This window comes from Simochromis diagramma, unplaced genomic scaffold, assembly GCF_900408965.1.
Source record: "Simochromis diagramma unplaced genomic scaffold, fSimDia1.1 OVJJ01000463.1, whole genome shotgun sequence".
NCBI classification, from domain to species: domain Eukaryota; kingdom Metazoa; phylum Chordata; class Actinopteri; order Cichliformes; family Cichlidae; genus Simochromis; species Simochromis diagramma.
Genome location: NW_024386941.1, coordinates 4,361,052 through 4,384,213, shown reverse-complemented (window position 1 = coordinate 4,384,213; position 23,162 = coordinate 4,361,052). Strand labels below are relative to the sequence as shown.

The window sequence follows — 23,162 nt, the reverse complement described above, 5'->3', positions numbered from 1 at the left end:
ACTGCAAAGGGGTTTGGCTTCCTTGGGTACCACCCATTTCCTTTAAAAGCACAACGTTTATTTCTTTACCCTTTGAATTTTGGGGATGTAAACACAAAAATGATCAGAGTAAAACGAAAAAGCACAAAACTGACGGCAATATAGTGATTTAATTATATTACATTTCCCTAAATCCTTCCAGAGACTTTTGTAAAAATCGCTAAACATGTAAAATGCTAATTATTATAAAGAGTATGTTGCTCGAAAGCTGACGAGGTTTTTTGTTTTGTTTTTTGTTTGTTTTTTAGAGAATGGAAGGGGATAGGTGTGTTCATTTAATAATAGGAGTCCTGCTAGTTTTAGTAATACAGCACTCTAGAGGCCAGGTGGTGGTATAGTATGGAATATGTAATGGGATATGCTGTGTGTTTTCACTTAGAAGAGGCTTTTGAGAACAAAGAAAGACTCTGGCTTTTTGCTAGTGAATTCAACAGCTTTCACTTTGGGGGGTTATTTGAAATGAGAGTATGTGTTCATGCAGGTTGAGAATTTTGAATACAAAATGATGTCACTGTATAATAAAATGCTGGAGGCCGTCAGTGTTAGGTGGCTGTTGTGTTGCAGGCTATAAGGAGTTTGTTGGGGGGTGGGGCTTGGGGGTGAGGGGCAAACAATTGTCTCTTGGTTTTATTCTGCAAGGTGGAGTTGCCATGGAGACTGCTTCCAGTTGAGTCAAGATGGCTGCAGCAGTCTGGCAGCAGCAGTGACTATAACAGATATACATAATGTAGGTCAGACTGACAACACTGACAGTGCTTTTCTCAACATGGTTTAAAATAGATAATTCAACAAAAAATAACACAACCCTAAAGTAATCTATTACAAACATTTAAATAAATAATCATTTATTTTCATTGAACTGATCTGCATTTTTATTTGTTTATGACTGACTTAGTAAGAGAAATCTAGGTCAATATTATGCCGTCAAATGATAAACAGCATGACTTCCCCTTTGAAGGGATGATGTAACAATGAAAACAACAATAACAAGGCAGCCAGCCATCACACAGCCATTATTGCACTAGAACTTTAAAGCAGGTTCAATGCATAATAAATAGAGATCTATCCGTGCATCCGCTCTTCACATCAGACGCTGTTTTTATGACCTTTTCACTGTTCAGCATAAGAAGTTTAAATAAGGATTGTTTTTCATGAAAATGATGATGAAAATCATTTACAGTCAATGGCCGACTGAAGTCTAGAATCCATGAACATCACCAAATGCTGCATTTTCTCCCTTGAGAAGCCTTTAATGCAGCTGCCTTCAGTTGATGCTTGTTTGTGGGTCTGTCTGTTTTCAGTTTGTTATTTAACAACTGAAAAGCTCTGTTGTGTTGAGATCAGATGACTGACTTGCCTGATGAAGAATCTCTCATGCCTTTGCCTTGAGAAACTCTGGGGTCTTGAAAAATGATTTGGGTCGTTATCCATTTGCCCTGGGAAGCACAGTCTGATCAGTTGTGGAGCATGTGGCTGAAAATGAGAATATAGCCATGTACACTTCAAAACTCATCCTGCTGCTTGTATCAGCAGGCACATCATCATTAAACACTAGTGACCCAATTAGGCAACCATACACGCCAATCCCATAACATTGCATTTACTGTTTACTTGACAAATAATGTGGATTTTTTTGGATCATGAGCTGTTTCTTTATTTCTCTACACGCTTTCCTTACTGTTCTGGTTTATGGTGATTCTGTCCAGAGATTTTTGTTCTTCAGAAATCTGCAGGCACTTTTGTTTTCTAAAGAAATCCAGTTTGGTCTTTTGTTCTTGTTGTAAATTCCCTGTTTTTGTATCTTTGAAGGCATCTAATGACAGACTTTGACAATAGTACGCCTACCTCAATGAGAGTTTTTTGACTAGCTTAGATGTTGGGAAAGGCTTTATTAGAAAAGGGAAAAATCTAGCTGACTACCATTTGCTTTCAGTCCTTTTGGTGAAAATGAGGGACTATGTTTGTTAAAAAAAAAATGCTTAAATTCAAAAGCGGTTCAAGCTCACGCTTTAAATCAAGCTCTTTGATTTAAAATCTACAACTAGTGCTGTGAGAGGCAAAATTACAAAAATGTTGTCATTGTCTAAACACATATGGACTTAATGTGATCAAAGGTTAGCTGTCCATTTCAGATTGTTATTATACACCCAAACACAAGCTTATAAGGGCTTGAGCAGATAAGCATTTCGAATTGCTATTGATTATTTGTTTGTAAACATAAATGGAGTATAAATATAGTTGCCTGGTTTGAGTCTTGTACTGAAACATATTTATCACTGACCCTTTACCATATCCATGCATGCTAGCCTTATAAATATTTTATCATAGAGAATTATAAAAAACAAAAACATTTGAAATACACCAGTCTGTGTTTATAGAAGAGGCTGTTTTTATTACTTCATTATTTCAAGTCAGACAGCCTGACAGAGTACCAAAAACCTAATTAACGCAACTCTGGCATCAACTGCAGAGCACTGGTTGCCGGTAGTTGAATAAACAAGCTCTAATGTTATGGTACAAGCTGTGGCCTCTTTGACCCAATGCCTCTGCTCCCACAAAATGAAAGTACTGAGGGTCTTCCATAAGTGAAATGTACCACCATTGTCAGCCACCAGGTACTGGGCCTTCAACTGTGGTAATGTCTTAAGTTAATTTGGGATCAACGCCCTTTATTTGGACTTTTCATAGTTCAGCTCTGCTCAAATACAGGCTGCCTTTGTAACACTGACCCATTTAAGATCAAACAATGGCTGAATTGAGTAAGACCCTCAAAGCAACCACACTCTTCTGCATTTTTGACATGCTTCTGTGATAATGTGGAGAAAAAAGAATTACAAGAATGTTTCACAAAAAGAGTTGAAAACAGAGCAATACAAATATACTCAGTTAAAAACAAAACAAAAAAAGGAAATACTGTATTTAAGCATGCATTACAAGCACGCGTAGTTTAAAAACAAAAACATCTAACCAGGATTTAAATACAGCCTCTGAGCCATTTTATTCTCTCTCTCTCTGTCTCTGTCTCTCTCAATGACTAAAAAACAGTCATTGGAGTGTCTCCCTCTCTCTCTCTCTCTCTCTCTCTTTCTGTCTCTCTACACCTTCTCAGTACCTTCTGCACATTTTGCACGTCAATCCTTCCAAAGTTCACACACTGTAGGCATTAAACCATTTATCCCATTTGTGAGAACAGTTTAGTCAAAATAGTCTTATTGGATATGGATATAAATGCAAATACAATGAATGTGCCCATCTTTCTACATCAACCAGAAAACCTCCACTTTAAGCCAACTATATTTTGCCATCTAGTGGTACAACATACAAAATGTCTTCTCCTAAACAAAGAAACCTTCCTCACTTGCTTAAAGCTTTCTTGAATATATTCACAATTTAGGAAAAACTACCAAAATAGAACAATCTTAACACTTTGTTGTCATCATGAATTAATTGCAATTAACATTAAATTACATAAATTATCTTTTATACATGTAAAAATATATCCCAAAGGCTAAACACCAGAGCCTGTGGGCTTATTTACAGTGTCCTTGCTGCTCTGTAGTTTGCTCATATCGCCGAGGCGTTTTAAAAAACTAAAAAATAGTCCAGTGGTCTCAGTTTTGAACACCACAGGCTTGCTGCTGGCTGGAACAGTGTCACTAGTTATCTGTACATCGTTGTCTGTGGGCTGCATGACAGGAGCTGAGGAAACAGGTGGCTTGATTGTGTTTTCTGCTGGTGTGTCATTTGTGTCTTGAGCACCTGATTGTTTTAAGTTGTGAGAAATGTCAGTATAATCAAACACTGGTTTGGAGGGAGGGTGTCCAGCGCCCTCTCGCTCTGGCATCGTCCCTTTTTCTTTAGCCACATGATTTGGAGTTCTGACGGGCAGTTCAGTCCACCGATTACTTTCCCCTGCCTCGGTTTTTGGGACTTTAGTAGGCAGCGTATGGCGGCGTCCAAGGTTACGTTTAGGGGAAGGTTGAGGTTTGAGCAAAACTTGAAGCAAATCCTCATTGCTGGGGTCATCAGGATACCTATCCGCTTCCTCATCAAATGTGAGCTGACGGCGTATGGGCGCATTTGGAGGAGGAGACTTCTGATTTTCCAGAGAGTAGTCCCCAGATGAGACGCTGCCACGGCTGTTCTGAAAATGCAAAACCTTTTTAGATGCTTCACGCAGCTTTTGGGCCTCCTCCTCATTATTATCTTGCAGATCTTCCTCATTATCATCAAAAGATATAACTGTGGTCATAAGTCTAACAGTCCTTTTGAAAGGGTTCCTAAGTCCTCTAGAGTCCTCTTCTTTGGAAGTTTTCATCTCTTCTTCATTAGAATTTTCACTCTCTGCCATTGTGTCCTCGATGTCTGACTGGGCTTTGTGCGAGTTCCGTAAGTTCGCAGTGAGTTCAACTGCTGAACTCCACTCTTTTCTGCCCATGTCCTTAGCTCTAATTGAGGCTTGAATCTTTTGATTTACTGGGGGAAGGTTTGCCTGAGAAGTAATTTCTGAAAGGCTCCCGTTATTGGGACTACCATTAGTTGGGCTTCCACGAGTCGATGAGAGCTTTTCTGCTCTTCTCCTAGAACCACGTTTGGTGACAAAGTTTTGCAGCACAGATTCTAATGCAACACTATCCATTTCCTTATCTCTACTGGAGCAGGTAGCTGTGGATCTCCGCTTGGCTGCAATTTCCAGTCTGTCTCTGTGTCTCCGTTTCACCTCTGCAGTCTCTCTAGCTTTGTTTTCCTGCAGGAAAAAATAATCCCAGTTCAAACCCTTTAATGTTTTCTTTTATCTCAGTAAAGGAATATGCCAGCACATATATTACCTGCATAGCTCGCAAAAATCTTTCACAAAAGGAGTTGAAAATGGAGCAACACTCCTCCAGTTTAAAATTCTTGGCATCCTCACAGAAGTACTGTGCCACTCTGTCACTTATAGACTGCAACTCCTGAAGATCAGTTTCTACTTCTTTCAAGCAAACCTCCGCTTCCTAATTGGAGCCAAAACCAAAACATTAGAGCATATACTCTCTATTAAAATTCACACAAACTGGACCAAGTAACGAATCACCCACCGTTAGAAAATCCTCCATCTGTGCCTTTAGGTCTTCCTGCTTTAAAGTGTTTGCATTGGCATCTTGCACTTTCTTTACTTGCTTTCGATACTCCCCTTCAATGTCACCTTGATGTATTCTAAAAGAATTTTTGAAAGCATTTCTTCTCTTATTCTGATGATACAGCAATACAAGAAGAAAAAAGCCATACAAGACACTCCTATATGGCTTTTAAAAAGGTATTGCTTACCTTGCTGCAGCTTCAATGTGTTTGAGCTGTTCTGGAAATTTAAGCAGTGCTGTGTCCACCTTCTGAGCTTGCTGTGATGAATTAGAAAGTTTGTTGAAAATCTAATTATACAACTTCATCTTAAGGTGAGAAACACAGACTTCTCAAACAAGTAAAAGCCACTTGCCATCACAACATAGTGCATAAGATTCATTCCAGGTTTGTTTGCTTTGGTATCCACTAGTTTCAACAGAGAAGACATTTTGAAGCCAACTGCATTGCCCGCGTAGCCGCCCTATGATCAGATAAACATATTTAGATCAAACAAATATAAATACAAAGAAAAGTCATCCAAGACTCCACAAACACAATCATTATATACTCACAGCATTCATGTAATTTCCAGTCTTAAGGACCAGGCGAATGACAGCATGAAGATTATCGCAATCTAGCAGCTCTAAAAGAAAACATATATTGTTAACTCCAACTCCAAATGGGCGTACAACTCTGCTTTAATGGGTCTCATGTTTCAAACTCAAGGAATGCAGACATTACCCCTTCCAGCAGTGGTCAAAGTACAGATGAATTCTTTTACTTCATCCATAAGGGGAAAAAATTCCTCCTTCAGCACCAAGCAGCTCAAACGCTCTTCATAGCTAAAAGACAAAACGTTTCCATCATTATCACCACTGACATTTAACATGTGATTTTCATTGAATTGCACTCAGGTGGCTTACCTGGGGATCTTGACCAACAGTAACATAAATTGATCTGCTTCAGGGAGAGCAGACATGTCACCTTTGAAATTGACCAGCTGCTTTACCTGCATTTGTGAAATCAGAAAATCTGATTATGTATTTACAAAGTAAATAAACAAAGGTTTAGAATCACATGACGCAATAGACATGTTTAAAAAAACAAAAACAAAAAGCAACTACAGTACCTCCCCTTCATCCGGAAGCATCTTGCATAATTCCTGCAGTTTTCCAGTACCAAAGCCCAGGCCATTTCCTGATTTGATATCCTCAATCATGTCCTTTATAGACCTGTAATAGAGGTCAAGCGAATCAGTTATCTTTAATTATGTTTTTACTGTTGCTTTGAAACATCTCATTAGTTCTGAGTGTCTGCTTTCATATCACACTTTTCTATGCTTGGTAAAAAAAAAAAACTTGGAAAAAAAAAAAGCTGCTGACACATACAAGCCTCTACCTGCTCTAATCACTTTATTTCAACCCTCAGAAAAATACATGCTGTGCAGGACATGAAAATGATGGAATGGAAATGTGCTCAGATTGCAGAAAAACATATTTGGTAACAGCATGAGAAAGAAAAAAGTAGTTAGATTAATGTATCCATATGTTGTTCTCTTGTTTTGCTGGTGACACAGTAGTTTGATCACAAACATTTTAGGGATGTTAACAGTAACAGGATTGTTTTCATTCCTTTTAAGATCTGTTGTTTATGACAACTAGCTTTAGGCAATAGATTTACAATACCTCACAAAAGTGTATCTGTAAGTTACATCAGGGAGATAACCTGTTAGAGCTGTAGAACGGTCTAGTATAGATCAGACCTGCCAGGACATGTCGGCTTTCAGAGATTTTGTGAGTATGATGCAGTCTTATTGCATACAAATCTGCCTGCCTCACCTTGTCCTCAGTACAGTGTAACATGGAAAGATTATTGTGCAAAATACTCACACCTTCACAGTGCTACCACTGACTCACCGCTTGAATTGCTTTAGGAAAATTCCAATGTTCATGCTCCTCTTGGAGCTGAGGACAGAAATCTGGGAGGGAAGAAAAAAGGAGAACAGAGACCGGATTAAAATCTGCTTGTCAGCTGCTAAAACGGTTTCATTGTTGACTTGAGCTCTGTCTTTCGTATCACGGACATCTCAACTTTCCAAAGAGACAGTCGAATCCAAAGGTTAAGAATTCTTTGAGTTGATTGTATTGAACATTCCAGGCAAAGATGCAGTTTTTGCACCTTTTCACCATTTCTCTTACAAAATTCTAGGTGAAAGGTCAAAGTAAAAAGTTAAAATGTGTTGTTAGTCAAACCATGATTGATCTACACTTCATTAAGTAAATGTGCCTAGTGGTGTTTATTAAGGACGGTAGCTTAAATACAGAGCATGGACAACAGAGTGATGTCAGTGAGAACACAATTAGACCTTCCTTCAGCAAACAAATGAAAATAATAATACTCCACCCTTGTACTGAGTGATTTTACATCATTACATAATGTTTCTGACAGAAACATTATACTATTGTTGTCATTTATTGTATTTATATATTGCAAAGTTGGGCCTATAAAATGTAAATTGTAAAATAAGCAAATGTAAATTGCAATTTTAAGTTTCACATAAAGGGTAATAAAGTTCCTATAGTATCACTATATTCCCAGTTCATAAAATCACCACTTCGGTCACTCTGGTTTTAAATGTTAGGAGAGGAAAACATTGCAGGGACGTTTGTTTTTTCTTACATGTAAGCTTGGGGGGGGGGGGGGGGGGGGGGTTAATTCAGGTCAAAAGAACTTGCTTCCATACCTCAGCAATAAACAGGAAAGAATATAAAACCTTTCAATCTATTGTACAAACCTTGGGGGTCAAAGTTCCACTACATGAACGGGTGATAGTGACACATTTATAGCCTGGCTAGCTGCACTCACCATTTCCCCTGCTGTGGCAGAACTTGGCAGGCCTCTCAGACTCTGACGGTTCAGAGCTTTGATTTGCTGCTGGGCCTGCTTGTGGCTGAACAGCTCCTCCATATGATCAGTGTCCAGCTCATATTCCCCATCAGTCTTATCTGCTGTCCAGATGTTGTGCTTTCCTATAACTGTGTGTTTGGGTAGGGTCTCCCAGTTGAAGTTGCGCATCTTGGAGCGCCGGCGCTCCAACCTTGAAATTGGACCCAGGCCATGTAGGGATGGAGGTGGAGGAGGTGGTGGCGGAGGAAGCGGAGGTGGAGGTGGTGGGGGTGGAGGTGGGGGTGCAGGAGGACCTCCTGGCTGCATCTTTTAATAAGAACCTCTCAGCAGGTTTTGAATGCATCCACACTCATATTCATGCATAAAAGCTGAATTTCAGCATATATTGGAATGCAGTGAATGTAGAAGCGATTCTGGTCGTTTTTACAGGAATGTGGTGCAACAGTCAGTCCTGGAGTGACTTGTTCAAAGTGTTGTCAGTTAGGATGATGCATTCCGACTGAAAGAAACAAAGCAGGGTGGGGACACATAAGCTACAGATCTTCATACACTCTACAACAGTGAGCAGCTTTGTTTAGCACAGAGTACAGAATTTACTTTCTTTACTGTACATAAGATTAATTATGGGAGTGATGCCGCCGAATATTTTGATAGAAAGTTTCCTGAAACTTGTGCAAACACTATAATAATTCATGATCCACTTTGGAAACGCATAGAGGCTACTTTAAATCTGCCATAACAGTCACTTTAGGAGATCTAAACGCTCCTGGTGTTTTATCCAGTACAGAGCTATGCTTGTCCACCGTGATCGGTAAACTACTAAAACCAATGTTTGTTCAAACACTTAGCATTATTTTTCGTTAAAGACCGGAGAGAAAGAAATTAAAAGTCAACTCACCTTTGTGTTGGACTCAGCACAAGTCCCATTATTCCGCTTCCCTTTTTGTTTCTTTTCTCATGGCCCTCTTGCTGAAATTTCAAAAGTAAAGAGTGACATCAGCCTGGATAGAGTGTCGAAACTACCTGCGTGTAAATGACACGCCCAGGTGAACTCACTTAAAATCCATGACAGCCCACACCTTCCCAGGCACTCTGGGATTGGCTTATTTCTTTCTCTCTCTCTCTCTCTTTCTTTTCCCTTTGGAGTTTGGGGAGGCGCTGCGTTTCTATCCATCTGTCAATGAGTTGCGTGAGTAAGCGGTCAACTAGAATGACAAATATTCTGACTCAGAGAGAAAACCCATTGAACATATTTAAAATGTAATAAATACATTATCAACTTAATTAAAAATAAATTAAATGTTATATACTTTAGTAAATATTCCTGCGGTGAGACCGTCATTGATTTGAATTCATTATATATATTAATTTTCAACTAATATTCAGGCTTTAACTCTATATTATAGGAGTTCTCTCACAAAGGTAAGCTGTATAATAAGTCCAGCTCTGATTGGCTGCGTGTCGTTTGACTTCCGCAAGCATAACTTGCCGCTTTGATGGAGTCGCAACCCCCCCCCCCCCCCCCCCCTTCATTTTTTAGCATAATTTCACATTTTAATGCACAAGAAAAACTTAAATTCTCACATTTGTCTGTACATATTTTGACCGAGACCAGCACCAACATTTCTTCTTGGTAAACTGCTTGAACCTTGCTCCGTAGATGCTCGTTATCAGATAACGATAACGGATTGCTCACCGGTCACAAGCCCAGAATGTGTATTTGTTTTTGTGTATTAGAGTACATTTAACACCACTAATACAAATTAAGTCGACTGTTTTTTCTACGTGGTGTATATTTATCAAAATCCCACAGGATTTCGCCTTCGAATACATGCCTCAGTTTGAGCTCTGATGACCATATAAGGAAATCCGTACAACGCAATCGGACCCCTGAGCTGGGGACTCGGTACTTAAAAACTTTAGTCCCATTAATAAAACAGGACTGCAAATCATATTATGATAGAAAATTGACATAAACATTTTTCAAGATCGATACTTCAAATCATCCCGCAAATTATCTGCAATGCGTTAAACAGTGTTAGTATGCAAGCCATGGGATTTTCTCAGATACTGAGGAAAACTTGCATGTTGTTTGCCTTTTCCAATGGAAAATGACCTAAAATAAGATTTTAAGCAGAAATGAAAGCTATACTGAGGGAAGTCTGAAGGGACTGACAGTAAAGAATATATTTAAGACTTAATTACAAGACCAAATGTGTGACCACAACAAACTATCATATTATATAACTTATAAACGGTAAGATTAGATAAGAGTGTGTTATAATCTAATCTCTTAACCTTAATCTCTTATTCTGATTTTATCTGAGAGCACTGTGACCATTAAAAATCTATTTGTATTAATGGCAGAGAAGCTTGAAAAAGCAATCATGTCTGTAATTCTAATATTGACAGATTGATGGCTTTATTCACTGCATACACCACCTCAAAGAAAACATTCAGTTTCTTTAGGCTACTTCTGGTCGCCCTGTCTCATTCTTTTAAGCCAACATCAAAAACCTTAAGCGAACTTTCAGGAAAAAAAAAAAAAGTGTATTTTAAGGAATAAGAAATAAGGTAATCCACTGAAAGCATGTTGCAGATATATTTTATCATGTACATAATTAAAATTACATACTGAATATTGTGAGTTTTCTTTACATACATACTGTGAACTGTAACCATACGAAACTGACAGCCCGTGTCGAAAGCACATCTAAGTGAAACAAAACATCCAGCAGACTTTATTGGATTTGCAGAAGATAAAGACAATCAGCTGACTAAAACAATCTAAGTAACATACAAATTATGTTACAAACAGGTAAATAAATAACGCAAACTATAACAAATGCACTCATACATTCTGTTTTTGAAGACGCTGACACTTGTACTGTAACCTAAAGTGCACCTTGATCCACTATTCCCATTCAGTATTTCAAAAGGAAGTTTTGCAGTTGCACAATGCCAGCTCCTACAGTCACTGCAACACTGGCTGCGTGCCATGTTTTGATACGGATTTCTTTATGATTGTTGAGATCTGATTAGATTAGGAATTGATGGGGATTTGCTGTTAAACACAAATGTCATGTTTGTTCAGGCTTGTTTCCATGTGTAAACTCCAGAGTAAAAAAGACAGATAGTTGCAATGGTGCTGGACTTGATCTAACACTGTATCCAAAATTTAGGTGTAAAATAATTATGAGTGTATATTAGGTTAGAGAAAAATCATGTTTGCTAAATATATACATATATATTTACTGTATATATATTCCCCTTCTACAGAAACTGTAAACTGACCATTCAGGCAGGGATTTTAACAGTGACAGTAGAAACATAGTGGGGCAATTTTAAAAATGAATCTATATTCTGATGTGTTTGACTCAAAAGTGTTAAAATTGATCTCATGATCACATGTGCATAAGGAAAATAAATATAATTTCTGAACACTGTAGCAGTACCCTGCTGACTTGCTATTTTTTTTAAGAATTCCTCCTATTTGATGTACAGTGAAATATTAAAAGGGAACCTTACACAACAATACAAATACATCAAAATAATGCATGTGCAAACTGCAAAGGAGAATCTCGACAATAGTTGACTATCCTGTACATATATAAGAGATGGAAATGATTGTGCTAACTAAAGAGTAAGAAAATAACATGGGGTAATTTTGTGATTTAACATAAAACAACATAAGAACAACTTAAAAAGTTGTCCATCTATGTAACAAATCATACTGAAAAACATTACAAAAGAGATATATCTGGCTGCTACTTATTCTACAATATACTCCTTTATCCATTTAAATTCGCCATCTAACCACAATGCCAGCATGAAACTGTACATGTCAAAATGCTGAACCCTGGATGCATATTACTGCTCCTCCAGCCACGATGGCTTATCTGATCCTGGGGGCTTTAACTTTACATTGAACTGTATAAGAGTTTGTTCTAACTGCTGCTGGTTGCCAGCAAAATAAGCGGAGATGGCATTATGGAAGAGAAGCAGCTGCTTGTGCATCACCTTCACCTAGAAGAAAAGAGAGGAGAGAAAATGACATTACAAACATGGTTTCAGGTGTTTACATGAAAGCACAGCCTGCAGACATTTATTTGGATCACTAACTGCTCGGAATACATTCCTAAAAATAACTTGCACATTCCTCTGATGCCTATTCTCAGGAGTCAAGCAGGCCGTTTTAAAGATCTCAGAAAATACTATCTTAAGTTTAACTTGAATTTATTTGCTATTTTACATTTATCTGGCAAGAATTTCCATGTTTTTTTTAACAGTTCTTGTCATGAGTGACATTTCATTTTCCTAAAGCCAGATTTATTAACCAGGGATCAGAGTGCCAGGACCTTCACCACAACTACTGTCTGATCCACAAAACACCGAACTCCTACAGCCCCTTTCTGCAAGTGATGGCCCCACAGGAGGGATTGCTGATGTACTGCTTTTGGGCTGTGCCCATCCAGGCCCTGTGGTTTTAAGTATCTTGGAGTCTTGTTCATGAGTGAGGAAAGAGTAGTGCAGGAGATTGACGCTGTACTAGTCTGTTGTGGTAAAGAGAGATCTAAGTGTGAAAGCAAAGCTATCGATGTGCATTTCCACCCTTACCTAGGGACCCAACCTCGGAGTATTGACTGAAAGAAGGAGACTGTGAATACAAGTAGCAGAAATTAGCTTCTTCTGGAGAGTTGCTGGGTTCTAAAATATGGGTCACTAATTTGAGCCACTATTTATAGTAGCTGATTCGAAGCATCCTCAACATTTTACCTGCATCTTTGTTCAAAACTGTCTTTCAGTCTATCGGCCCCCGTGTGCTCTATATAACTAGTGCTCCACTGCTCTTCGGCCAAGTCCCTGCTTATTTTAAGAAAGATGCCATTCAATCTCTTAAAAAAAAAAAAAAAAAAAAAAAAAAATTGACTCTTCTCATCCTCAAAGTTATACACCGATCTAAAAATTACTGTTTATTGGTAGCAGTTTAGAAAAGGTTGAGACTAAGTAGCATACATCTCTTTTAGACAAATGCAACATTCTTGGTACATTTAAATCTGGCTTTCATAGAGCTCATTCCACCAAAACAGCTCTCTTTAGTCTCCAGTGACATTTCTATGCAAAGCGATGCAGGAGAATGTTGTTTTGCTGATGCTGGACCTGACCTCTGCCTTTGATACTGCTGACCATGACATGATTCTCCACTTCTCTTGCCTACTGTGTGTCACGAGGTTCTGTTATGGGGCTCTTATTTTGTCTATCTGTTCCATCTTCAGCATATTTTGAGCACTTTTAAATGACATTTATTGTCACTGCTACACAGATGACTTTCAGTTAAATATCTCTTCTAAGCCCAAGATGTTTCTACTGTGACTTAGACATCTTGCATAAATGATTAGACTGTATTAAAGGTTGGATGGATGGCAATTTTCTCCAGCTTACTGAAGAGGAAACAGAAGTCCTTGTTTGTGCCCCTGTCAGATCTGTGCTTAAGGTAATGGAGATTCTAGGTCCCCTTGTCACATCTGATAAATCTTCCATCAGGAACCTTGAGGTCATTTTTGACTCAGCTTTGTCCCTGGAAGCTGACGTGGTTCGCTCTTGCTTTTACCAGTTGAGAAAAATTTCCCAGGTGAGTTTCAGTCGTTCAGGCTCTAAACTGGAAATTCATACTCATGCCTTTATTTCATCACTTTTAGATTTTTTGCAATTCGGTGTTTACTTGTTTCAACAAATCTTCCCGGAGATGTCTGCAGCTTGCTCAGCATGCAGCTACGACACTGCTGACTGAGTCTTCCAAGTACTCAAATGTCACACTGATACTAATTCAGTTGTACTGGCTCGCCATTAACCTTCAGAGTGCACTTTAAGATTCTAGCGCTGACTTTTAGAGCTCTGCATGATCAAGCATCAGTGTACATGAGTCAAATTTTACATTCATACATCACCAGCAGGTCTCTGAGGTCATGTGATCAGGGTCTATTGGTTTTGCTTCACAAAAGACTGAGAACTAAAGGCGACTGAGGTTTTTCAGCAGTGTTCCCCGGACACTGGGAACTCTCTCCCACTGAGCTTAAGATCTGTGGACTCTGTGGTCTCTTTTAAAAAGCAGCTAAAAACTCATTTTTAAACTTACTTTATGTTTTTGTGATGAAGCACTTTGTGATATTTATCTTTAAAAAGGTGCTATATATTCAATTTTACTTTGCTTTATTTTCACTCCTCCAAGTAAGGAGCCAGTTAAGGACGTTTGGGCATCCAACTAGGACATCTCATAGTTGAGATGCTTTAGTCATTCCTGTCAAGAGGAGGCCCCTGGGCAGATGCAGGCACACACTAGAGAGATTAAGTCTCTCGGCAAGGGCAGCTCTTTTTTCTGCTAATATAAGTTCTAATTGAGGTTTTACCTTGAAAGTAACAGAAATGCAAAAGATTCCTTCTTTTTGCTGTATAATGATAGCAGTTATATTCAACACTGTGCTCACTAAACACAGTAACATGGGTATCCTTCAAGCAAGTTAGAAGAGGCATTGGCAAGACACAGTACCGTACCAAATATTTTAAATATGATTGGGGTTTTTTTGTGTTTTTTTTCCACGTTCAGAATGACCATCTCAAAACTATTACGACCAGCTGTTTTTAAGGAGGCATATCATACTGCTAAAGGCAGTTGTTTGTGCCCTTAATGTTTGCAAGTGCCTAGCCTGTTTCAAAACCACATCATCCATGAATGAACCCTGACTTTGGGTGTGGTTTAATCTAGGCTTTGCTTCATGTGAAACCACAATGATGTCAACAACACTGATGTCATGTGGTTACCAATGCTGCATGATTGGAGGTAAAAATCACTGGAGCCAAAAGCAGTCCCTGTACCCTTCCTAAGTATTCAACCCTCAAAAATGTAAATGTCATCACCTGCAAGCAAAACTGCAGAGCCTGAGTGTGTAATTTCACAAGGAATAAAAATGGTATGAAAAAAAGGGATGGGACAGCATTTTAAACACTATAAAAAAGATTAATGAATTAAATTTGTGCGCAATAAAGGAGAGGTTGTACTGCCCTGATTTAAATCTAAATATTATTGCAACCTTTGGGTTGCCTGGTCCTGTGTGTCTGTTTGTTGTTTCCTCATACTTTTCTTTTTAAGTTTAACCTAAAGGTACCCTTAGGTATAGTCTGCAGAAATTCAGAAAGTATGCATAAGACCTCAAGAAATCTGCCAGAGAGCCCTCATGCGCTTGATTTGACAGTGGGGCAGCCTTAAGCCCTCAAAGGCTTTAGCACAAATGTGCCACAAAGTTGGTAAGTCTCTGAGCGTGGACACTGGGATTATCTCCTAGAAGCAAGGCTTGCTATTCAGCAGCGATCTTGAAATGCTTCAAGCACTTCTTTAGATAATGACTTAAAAAAAAAATACCCAAATTAATTGAAATGGTCTGGGACATAAAACCTGCATGTGCAGTGTAACGAGGAAATCTGAGGGGGGGAAAAAAAAAGTGCCAACTTTGCCCAAAAAAGTGAAGAAGTTATACTTATATCACTATCTTTCACTACTAGAGCTAAAAAGAATAATAATTCAGAGGACTGCACTCTTTAAACATGCAGGGATTTCAAGAATAAAACTAGACTGTAATCTGAACCTTGTTTTCTTCCAGGAATTTAAGCTTGATGGTGACATCACTACGCAGCCTTTCATATTTGTCTCTGTGGATCTGGTACTCATGCTGAGCCATCTCAATGCGAACCACGCCAGCTGCATCCCTTGGTCCCAAACTCAGTTCCTCCAGATCAGAGCGATAGGCATCAAACTCAAGTCTGAACACAAACACAAGACTGCGAGTTATTTTCTAGGCAACCATCAAGTTTAACCACTTAATGGTTGTACATCTTATTAGTTCAGTACCTTGCATTTTCGTATTGCTTAATCGTCATCAAAGTATCTTCCATTGTTTTGTTGACCAGTGTGTTGACACTGGATACGAAGAAGTTGATGGCACCAAGCAGAGCCTCGCCATTCTTACACAACAGCTTTTGTGTTTCTGCATTATACCCAAACTCATCCTGCAGAGAAATACAGAGGTTTTACCTGCCAATGTCATGACATGTCATATGGGGAGATTCTGCAATACTATACCTGCAACTCTGGGGACTTCTGGCTGAGGTCAGTGAAGGCATCTCCTAGAGCCTGCTGCGTCTGCACAATTCTTTGAAAGTGATCGGTGAGAGCGGTGGCCAGTCTTAGGATGTTTTCATACTTGCTCTTCGTGTCTCTTAACACGTCAATCTGAGCCTCAAGTTCCAGGTCTACTGTCCGTGAGCCTCGGCCAAACTTTTCTGAGAACATCTGTTTTGTACACTGCGCAATGAATATGAACAGAGAACAGCACACGGTGTCAACGCAACCTGATGTAGTCTTTGGAACACAGATATATCCAAGCATATCTATTCCATTTTAAAAACACAGCATGCACACCTAGTGCAGAATACCTTGTACGTGTTTATGCCCCATTTCTTCACACTGTCCAGTTTCTCCACTGCTACACCACGAGAAACTTCTTCAGTTGAATTTGTGTTATGGTTCGACGACCCTAAAAAGAACATAAAAGCTAGAAATAAACACACAGTGTACACAGTACTGGAGCTTCTTCTATGAGGAGAAGTTTTTAAGGCAGTGGTTTACGGAAAATAAGTGAGGACAGTGTGGACAGGGTGATGAGCATGGTGATACCTGGATGCTGCTCTGTGTGGTGGGCAAGTCGACTTGCTGCAGATTGACTTTTAGGCAAGTTAACACCCCTGGATTTCATGCGAATGTCTGAAATGAACATGCCGGTGATATAGAGTAAGAATGAGAGGAAGACATGTAAAAATGACTGTAGTGAAACATGCCAGAGCAGCTTGGGAGTGAGATATGCCGCAGAACAGCAGAGCATGAAGACCGAAGCCCCTTTCTGACATGGGATTTGTACAATTGCTGGCTTCATTAATCTGTTGAAGTAATTCAGTCATTCAGACATAGGTAGCTTCTGTGTGAATCTTCAAAGCATTCCCACAATATTTGTAGAAATAACCATGGTAACTGGACTGGATATTATGTTACACAATGCTCTTATATCCAGATCAATCCTGTGTCAGTGGTACTTAAGTCATGAAATGTGACATACTGCATTCACACAACGTGTGTAAATGTGTGCACTTTCTTTGATTTGTAAATGATCATGGAGAAAGTGCGCTGCTATACGCTGTGCATTCAGACATGAAGCCACCCATGTTAAGGGAAAGGAGTGAAAGTCCAAAAGGAGCTTAAAAACTGTTATGCTCTGCAGTGGAGGACACATAAAGAGCAGGGTTAGAGGGGTTTTGAAGTAAATAATAATCCACCAGGCAGGCTTCACATGCACAATAAAAGCATTAAAAAAAAGAAGATGGAAAATGGAATTCATGGGATGAGATGCAAGTACTGGCAAAATGGTCAAAGTGCATTTCAAAGTACAGAACAGAACAGATTTTTTTTTTTTAGACATCAACACAACATTGAATGTGACAGCCCTGTAATATCTGGTTAGTTCATTCCTATTTTTGAAAGGTGCCAAAACATTACTTCTTGCTGAAGCTGTTCGGTGGCAGAGTTCGGTAGGTACAAGCAAGGTTACATACAAGTCCGCTCATCAAGCCTCAAAACCTCTTACAAGGGGGCAAATAAGACCAACATATCAAGGTTAAATAAGAAAGAAAGGGGTTATTAGAATACACAGCCACCTGGTCCTGGTGCAGGGGCTTGTCTTCTGTCCAGATACTCAGGGTTGAAGTAAACTGCGGGTCCTAAGGAATATGGATGTTTGTGACATAAACCAGGAGACTGCAGGTCAGCAGCTCTCTTGTGACACACAAAGAAAAGCTCCTGCTATTGTTTCTTAAAAGGTGCACTAAGTATCAACCTCTTTCAGTAACTGAAAGACAGTACAAGCACTGATCTCTAACACAGCCTTTATCTAACAACAGCCAGAACATCGTGAAACAAAATCTCTTTAACTCTTTAAGGGTATTTGTGTCTGTCAGCCCCTGGAAAAGGAGTTGCCGGGTCAACTGTACTTATTAAAAATCCTGTTCAACTGATGTGTGCGTTTTAGCATGAAAATTACTTACTGAACAGCAACTTGTACTTAATGCAGCTTTAAATTTGTAATATCCCTGCAGATATTACTTAGAAGAATAAACAACAAAGCAACACCTGCAGAGAATGGAAGCATGGTTTGCTAAAAGTACCTTTGATACTGCTGGTTGGGATGATGCCCCCTGCAGGTCCTCCATAACCTCCAGAGACAATACTGGTTTCATTCAAGTTGGGTCCAGACACCATCACCTGCTGCAGATCCTGAGTTAAAACAGATAAACACAATTTATTAGCTTTTTCAAAGTATCTGCATGAATGTTAAGGTGCACAAAAATGCTGAGCACACTTGATAATTTTATGAAACAACGTAATTTTATTTATCTTGGTCAGACCCACAAAGCTGTAATCTTAAACATAAACATAAATGTATGTCATCAATAACTTTTAGTTAAAATGAACAGAATCTATTTTTTGTAAAGCTGACGTGCAGACAGATAACATACAAAACATTTGATTATGAGCTAATAATAATAATAATAATAATATTACTTGTAGTAGTCATACATTTCATTATAGAGGCCTCAGTATTGCTTATTCTAATGCTACTAATGTCATTGCTGGTGTAACTTTCTTAATCCCAATGGGCTTTACAAATGGTGCACCAACCTTTTAATTTTACTGACAGTTTGTCATGCAAACGCTCATTTATGTCACAGTTTCCTCCTGTAGGTGCTCTGAACGATTCAACGTTATCGGGTTGGAGGTACACATCTACTGTCCCTAGCTACAGGCCTTTACATGGTTAGGTAACATTTGGCCTAACCAGCCATGGACTGTACAATCACGCAAAATTTAGGAAAACCAGATACTGTTATAAGCAAAATAGCATTATTCATTTCCACAGTGAGTGAGGTGAGATGAAGCATCACTGACCTGCTCCAGACTGTCATCCTCTGGGAGAGTGCCTGTGTCTCCATTGCTGTTAATGGGGATCTCCATGGTTGCAGCCTTGCTCATGATACTGTCTGCCATAATGAAATCTCTGCAAGAAAGACAATAGCACATAAAGCTGGGGGAGAAAAACAGAACAATGCTAGCCTACATCGACACAGAATAACAGCTGGCTTACACTGATGCTAACGTGATTGACCAATAGAAACGGTGCTGATGTGGCTTGCTAGTGGGCTACTACCTGACAGCTAGCTTCAAATCCTCACCACTGTAGCTGAGACTGGAGCCAAGTTTCAGTCGCCAGAAAGACTAAACAAGTCGCGCGGGCAGTAGCCTTGAAATATAACATAAATTAAACGGAGGCACCGCTGTTTTTACTTAGTATCCCATACTACATCCATGATTACTCATCCTGAATCGTTCACATGATCATCTACCTGCTTCCATAGAATTCAGACAGAAAATCCCTGCATCCAGCCAGGTCGCAGCTTTAATAGTACGACTTCGGAATAAAGGTTTTCGTGATTTTTATTTTTGTTGTGCGTCACATTAGGTTCCATTTAAAAGCACTGTGCTTCAAGTGAAATGCACAATGTATGTTTTTTAAATGTACTTTATGTGTCAAAAAGCAGGCTGAGAGGGATACTGTAATTTGATGCTCTTATTTTGAAGAATAATAACGTATCATCGTCGTCAAGCCTCCCCCATCTTCCACGTCGTACGGTGCTGACGTAGCGTTTTCCTCTGACCTGCAGTACCTGATTTCTCCTGAAGATGTCAGTAGCACTTCACGGCCCAGTAGAGAGAAACTAGAACATGGCACATCTAGAGTAACTCAATCAGTAGTATGGCTCTGGTCCCTCAGATGTTGTGAGTATTAATCATTAAAGCCTAGGTTGTTACATCTTAATCGTTCCATTGATTGCAATATCTCCTGAAATCAAACTGTATAAATACAGTCGTTTGTTTTGAGTTGTGAAAGGCTTTGAGATAGACCTCACCCTAGCAAACTGGCCGCACTTCCAATTATTTGCCTCATTTATTTCAATCAGGGACGCAAGCAAAGTGCACATGGCCTCCAAATGTAGAAGTTTTTCTGTAATTATTCCGGCTCGAAGCAGAGCACCAACCCTTCACACACGCCCACAATGTATTCCTAATGGTTAATTTTCCTCCATGCACTGATTACCTACAAGTGACATATTTTCCAGGCTTCTAAAAATCTCCTCCTTGGTTTTCAGTATTCTACACAGCATGAATTTGACAAGCGCATTTCTAGGATCAAAGCAGGCAAAATGGCAAATCATGTAGGTTATGCATGTTCCCCCCCCCCTAATCAACAATCCACTTGTCAGCAGTGATTTGACTGGCATGGGTATGTGCTCCGCCTTTGATTCTCCTTCCAAATTAATATTATTTTAGCACCATCTTGGACTACTGCGTGCTGCACCAAGTATATTTTCTTGTTTCCTCAAACATCCTCAATCATGTCATCCCATGTCCAAAACGAACTAGATGTATGTAGAACCATGGTGGAATCTCGAGGTCAAGATGGTCAAACGGTATAGGTGAGCCTTTTATCCCTGCCCCAGATACACAAAACTGCAGTTGAAATTCTGCCTACATAAACTTTTGTATTTCAAAAACTGACAATCTGTCAAGCATGACCATGCCACATTGCAGTCAGCCATGTGTGAAAAGTTAAGACAGTTTTTGATGTGGTCCCATTAATCATGCATTCAGCAAAACTGCCCTGCATGCGGTCCTGAAACCGGAAGTCACTTTTCTGATGTGCATCATAAATACACATTGAGCAGAGTTATCACAAACTTTAAATAGTGGCTTTGAACGAAGGGATGTGCTCCAGGTTGCAGTAGTGCAATAATAAACTGAACATAATGATCAAACACACTAAACCTCGACTCCAAACAAAGCATATCAGTGTTTCTGCCTATTGCATCTGTATAGTCACAGTTGGGAAAAGAAGGTGAGCTCAGACCAGTGTGTCTTCCAGAAATGGAAAAATGAATGTGTCATAGTCATAGGAGGAGTTTCAGTTCTTGTGATAATGCTCAGTTTTGGTTCCAGCTCTCATTTGTTATTGTTATGGCTTTTTTGTGTTTGCAGAGCCCTCAGTGTTTCCTTCTCTTGTCTCATTGTGTCTCATCTCTCTGTTAGTGCTTTTGTCTTCCTGCGTTCTCCTCTTTAACAACATGGGTACGTTCGACTTACCTCCTACCTGCTTTTCCTTAACCTAGACCTGATGGAAAACATCAGTGAGCTCTAGGAGGAATGTGGAAAAGAATTCATGAAGACTTAGGAAAAATAAGGGTGTTATGCAGAGAATCCAACTGTTGTTACACTATACTCATTAATGATGTGACAGCTGATGTCTGTCATATTAATTAAAGACTACAAAATCTGACTTCACACCAGTATGTTCTTACACAGTTGTTTCATGCAGGTGATATAAATGAAAAGCACACAAAAAAGAAAGAAATTTATTTCCTTTCCATTCATAAAGGATGGGCCAGTGTGTCCTTTTCTCAAAGGGGGTAATATAGGAGGCATTAAAGCACCTTTCCTTAGCATTTAAAGACCTTCATTTATTATGGCTGACAGACAATTACTTCTGGCTGGGTCCTACTGAGTTAGGAACCCTCCTAAACCAAATGTATTATTCTTTTGCAGCTCTTGTTAAGTGTTAGTCCTCATGCCCCATGTTTTACTGTAAGGGTTATCATGTATTTTGCCCTAGTTATATTTCCTGTCCTTGTCTTTCCTGTGATTGTTGGCCCCACCCTCATTGTTTTCAGCTATTGTTGATAGTCTTACCTGTGCCTTATTCCCAGTATTGTCTCACTGCAATATCACTTGTCTTTGTCCAATCATTTGCAAGCCAGTTATCGGTGTTCTATATTTGGATCCTTTTCACAACTCTCGTAGTCCCTCTCTATAGTATACTGAGCTATTCTAAGTATAATAAGCATACTATGTTTATAGTTTTAGATACTTTGTAAAAGAAAAATTACAAATGTTTTTTGTCTTCCTTTCACACTAGAGGGGCATGCTACCAAATGAGATTAGTGGATTAGCAAGCTATGTCAAACTGAAAGCCACAGGGATCTGTGTCATGAAAGTGCCTCTCTTTTTACCTGGCTGAATCACCATGGTAACTTACTCTGACCATATAACCTGGTCAGGAGAAGGTTATGTTCAGAATTTTGTTTTAAGATTGGCTGGAAGCACCAGATTTTCGCTGATCCTTTCATTTAAAGCATGTTTTAAGTGAAATTCATTGTCAAATCATTAAAGCCGCTGAATGATGCACAAACTGTGTGTGGCATTGTCATGGGTCGTTTTCATGTATTAATTTGGTGAAGCAGAAAATGTACAAATGTTTTTATACGTATTTTAATCTGCTGCTTAGTCTGTGTTACATTGCTGGAATTGTACATAAGGCACATCCTCTTCTGTTGATCCAAATCCAGCTGGAGCCGATCCCAGCTGCCATAGGGAGAGTGGCAGGGTACACCCTGGACAGGTCACCAATCTGCCTGGTCAACCAAAAAATTAATTTCCCTTTGATCTGCTGACTAACTAAAGTAATATCCTTTATTAGGCTACGGGACATTAACCTTTAATGTCTGAATTTCTCCAGTTTAAAATTTCAGAGCTCTAATGTGCAGCCACACCTTGTAAACAGGAGCCCACTCAGCAATAAAATGATTACCTGTAATTAAAATGTTTATTTTACCGCTCTGTGCACTAACAGATTAAGGATTTTCTGTAGCATTAATCTCTTGTCATTTTTACAACAGTGTTGCATTTTAATGTTATCTTTTTTTTTTTTTATCTTCTTTATAAATTTTTAATCACTGTTTTATCATCATAATCATCCGAGGGTGTCTTTGATTGGGGTAGGCAGCACTCAGACAGATCATTTTGCGCAGAAGTAGAGCCATCTGACCGGTGAAACAACCCTTTTTATATGAGCGTGCTGATGCAGAGAGCCCAGCTTAATGGAGACAGTTGATAACCACCATCACGA

General features: G+C 39.2%; 2 protein-coding genes across 8 annotated transcripts; both read right to left on the bottom strand.

The window, feature by feature from the left end:
- Positions 1-2,404: 2,404 nt before the first annotated feature.
- Positions 2,405-9,109, bottom strand: fhdc4 (FH2 domain containing 4). The gene is made up of 12 exons (XM_040037403.1): positions 8,945-9,109; positions 8,005-8,545; positions 7,056-7,117; positions 6,269-6,371; positions 6,063-6,148; positions 5,881-5,981; positions 5,712-5,782; positions 5,513-5,620; positions 5,347-5,417; positions 5,118-5,235; positions 4,869-5,033; positions 2,405-4,786 (listed from the first exon to the last, which is right to left on the bottom strand). Exons 2-12 carry the CDS (start codon positions 8,350-8,352, stop codon positions 3,548-3,550), a joined length of 2,472 nt encoding a protein of 823 aa, XP_039893337.1. The 5' UTR covers positions 8,353-8,545; positions 8,945-9,109; the 3' UTR covers positions 2,405-3,547.
- A 1,526-nt stretch (positions 9,110-10,635) lies between these two features.
- LOC120736984 (arfaptin-2-like) lies at positions 10,636-19,672 on the bottom strand. Of its 7 annotated transcripts, none has more exons than XM_040037411.1 (10): positions 19,549-19,672; positions 19,094-19,202; positions 18,313-18,421; positions 17,806-17,868; positions 16,775-16,861; positions 16,534-16,634; positions 16,181-16,402; positions 15,950-16,107; positions 15,687-15,861; positions 10,636-12,072 (listed from the first exon to the last, which is right to left on the bottom strand). In XM_040037411.1, the coding sequence occupies exons 2-10, from the start codon at positions 19,190-19,192 to the stop codon at positions 11,917-11,919; spliced, it is 1,170 nt and encodes a 389-aa protein (XP_039893345.1). In that variant the 5' UTR covers positions 19,193-19,202; positions 19,549-19,672; the 3' UTR covers positions 10,636-11,916. The 7 variants fall into 7 exon arrangements, with proteins under 7 accessions (XP_039893345.1, XP_039893342.1, XP_039893344.1 ...); XM_040037408.1 differs by lacking the exon at positions 19,549-19,672 and adding an exon at positions 19,290-19,542; XM_040037410.1 differs by lacking the exon at positions 19,549-19,672 and adding an exon at positions 19,353-19,542.
- Positions 19,673-23,162: the final 3,490 nt, after the last annotated feature.

Bases quoted from the DNA above. Each gene is read 5' to 3' on its own strand.
- LOC120736984 (XM_040037411.1), bottom strand. From the start codon at position 19,192: ATGGCAGACAGTATCATGAGCAAGGCTGCAACCATGGAGATCCCCATT. The intron at 16,403-16,533 runs GTATTCTGCACT...TTCATTGCGCAG, and splicing joins GGGGCATAAACACGTACAAG to TGTACAAAACAGATGTTCTC. The intron at 12,073-15,686 runs GTTCAGATTACA...CTTTTCTTCTAG, and splicing joins AATTCCTGGAAGAAAACAAG to GTGAAGGTGATGCACAAGCA.
- fhdc4 (XM_040037403.1), bottom strand. From the start codon at position 8,352: ATGCAGCCAGGAGGTCCTCCTGCACCCCCACCTCCACCCCCACCACCT. The intron at 6,372-7,055 runs GTGAGTCAGTGG...CCTCTATTACAG, and splicing joins TTCCTAAAGCAATTCAAGCG to GTCTATAAAGGACATGATTG. The intron at 5,621-5,711 runs GTGAGTATATAA...ATCTGATCATAG, and splicing joins CTGGAAATTACATGAATGCT to GGCGGCTACGCGGGCAATGC.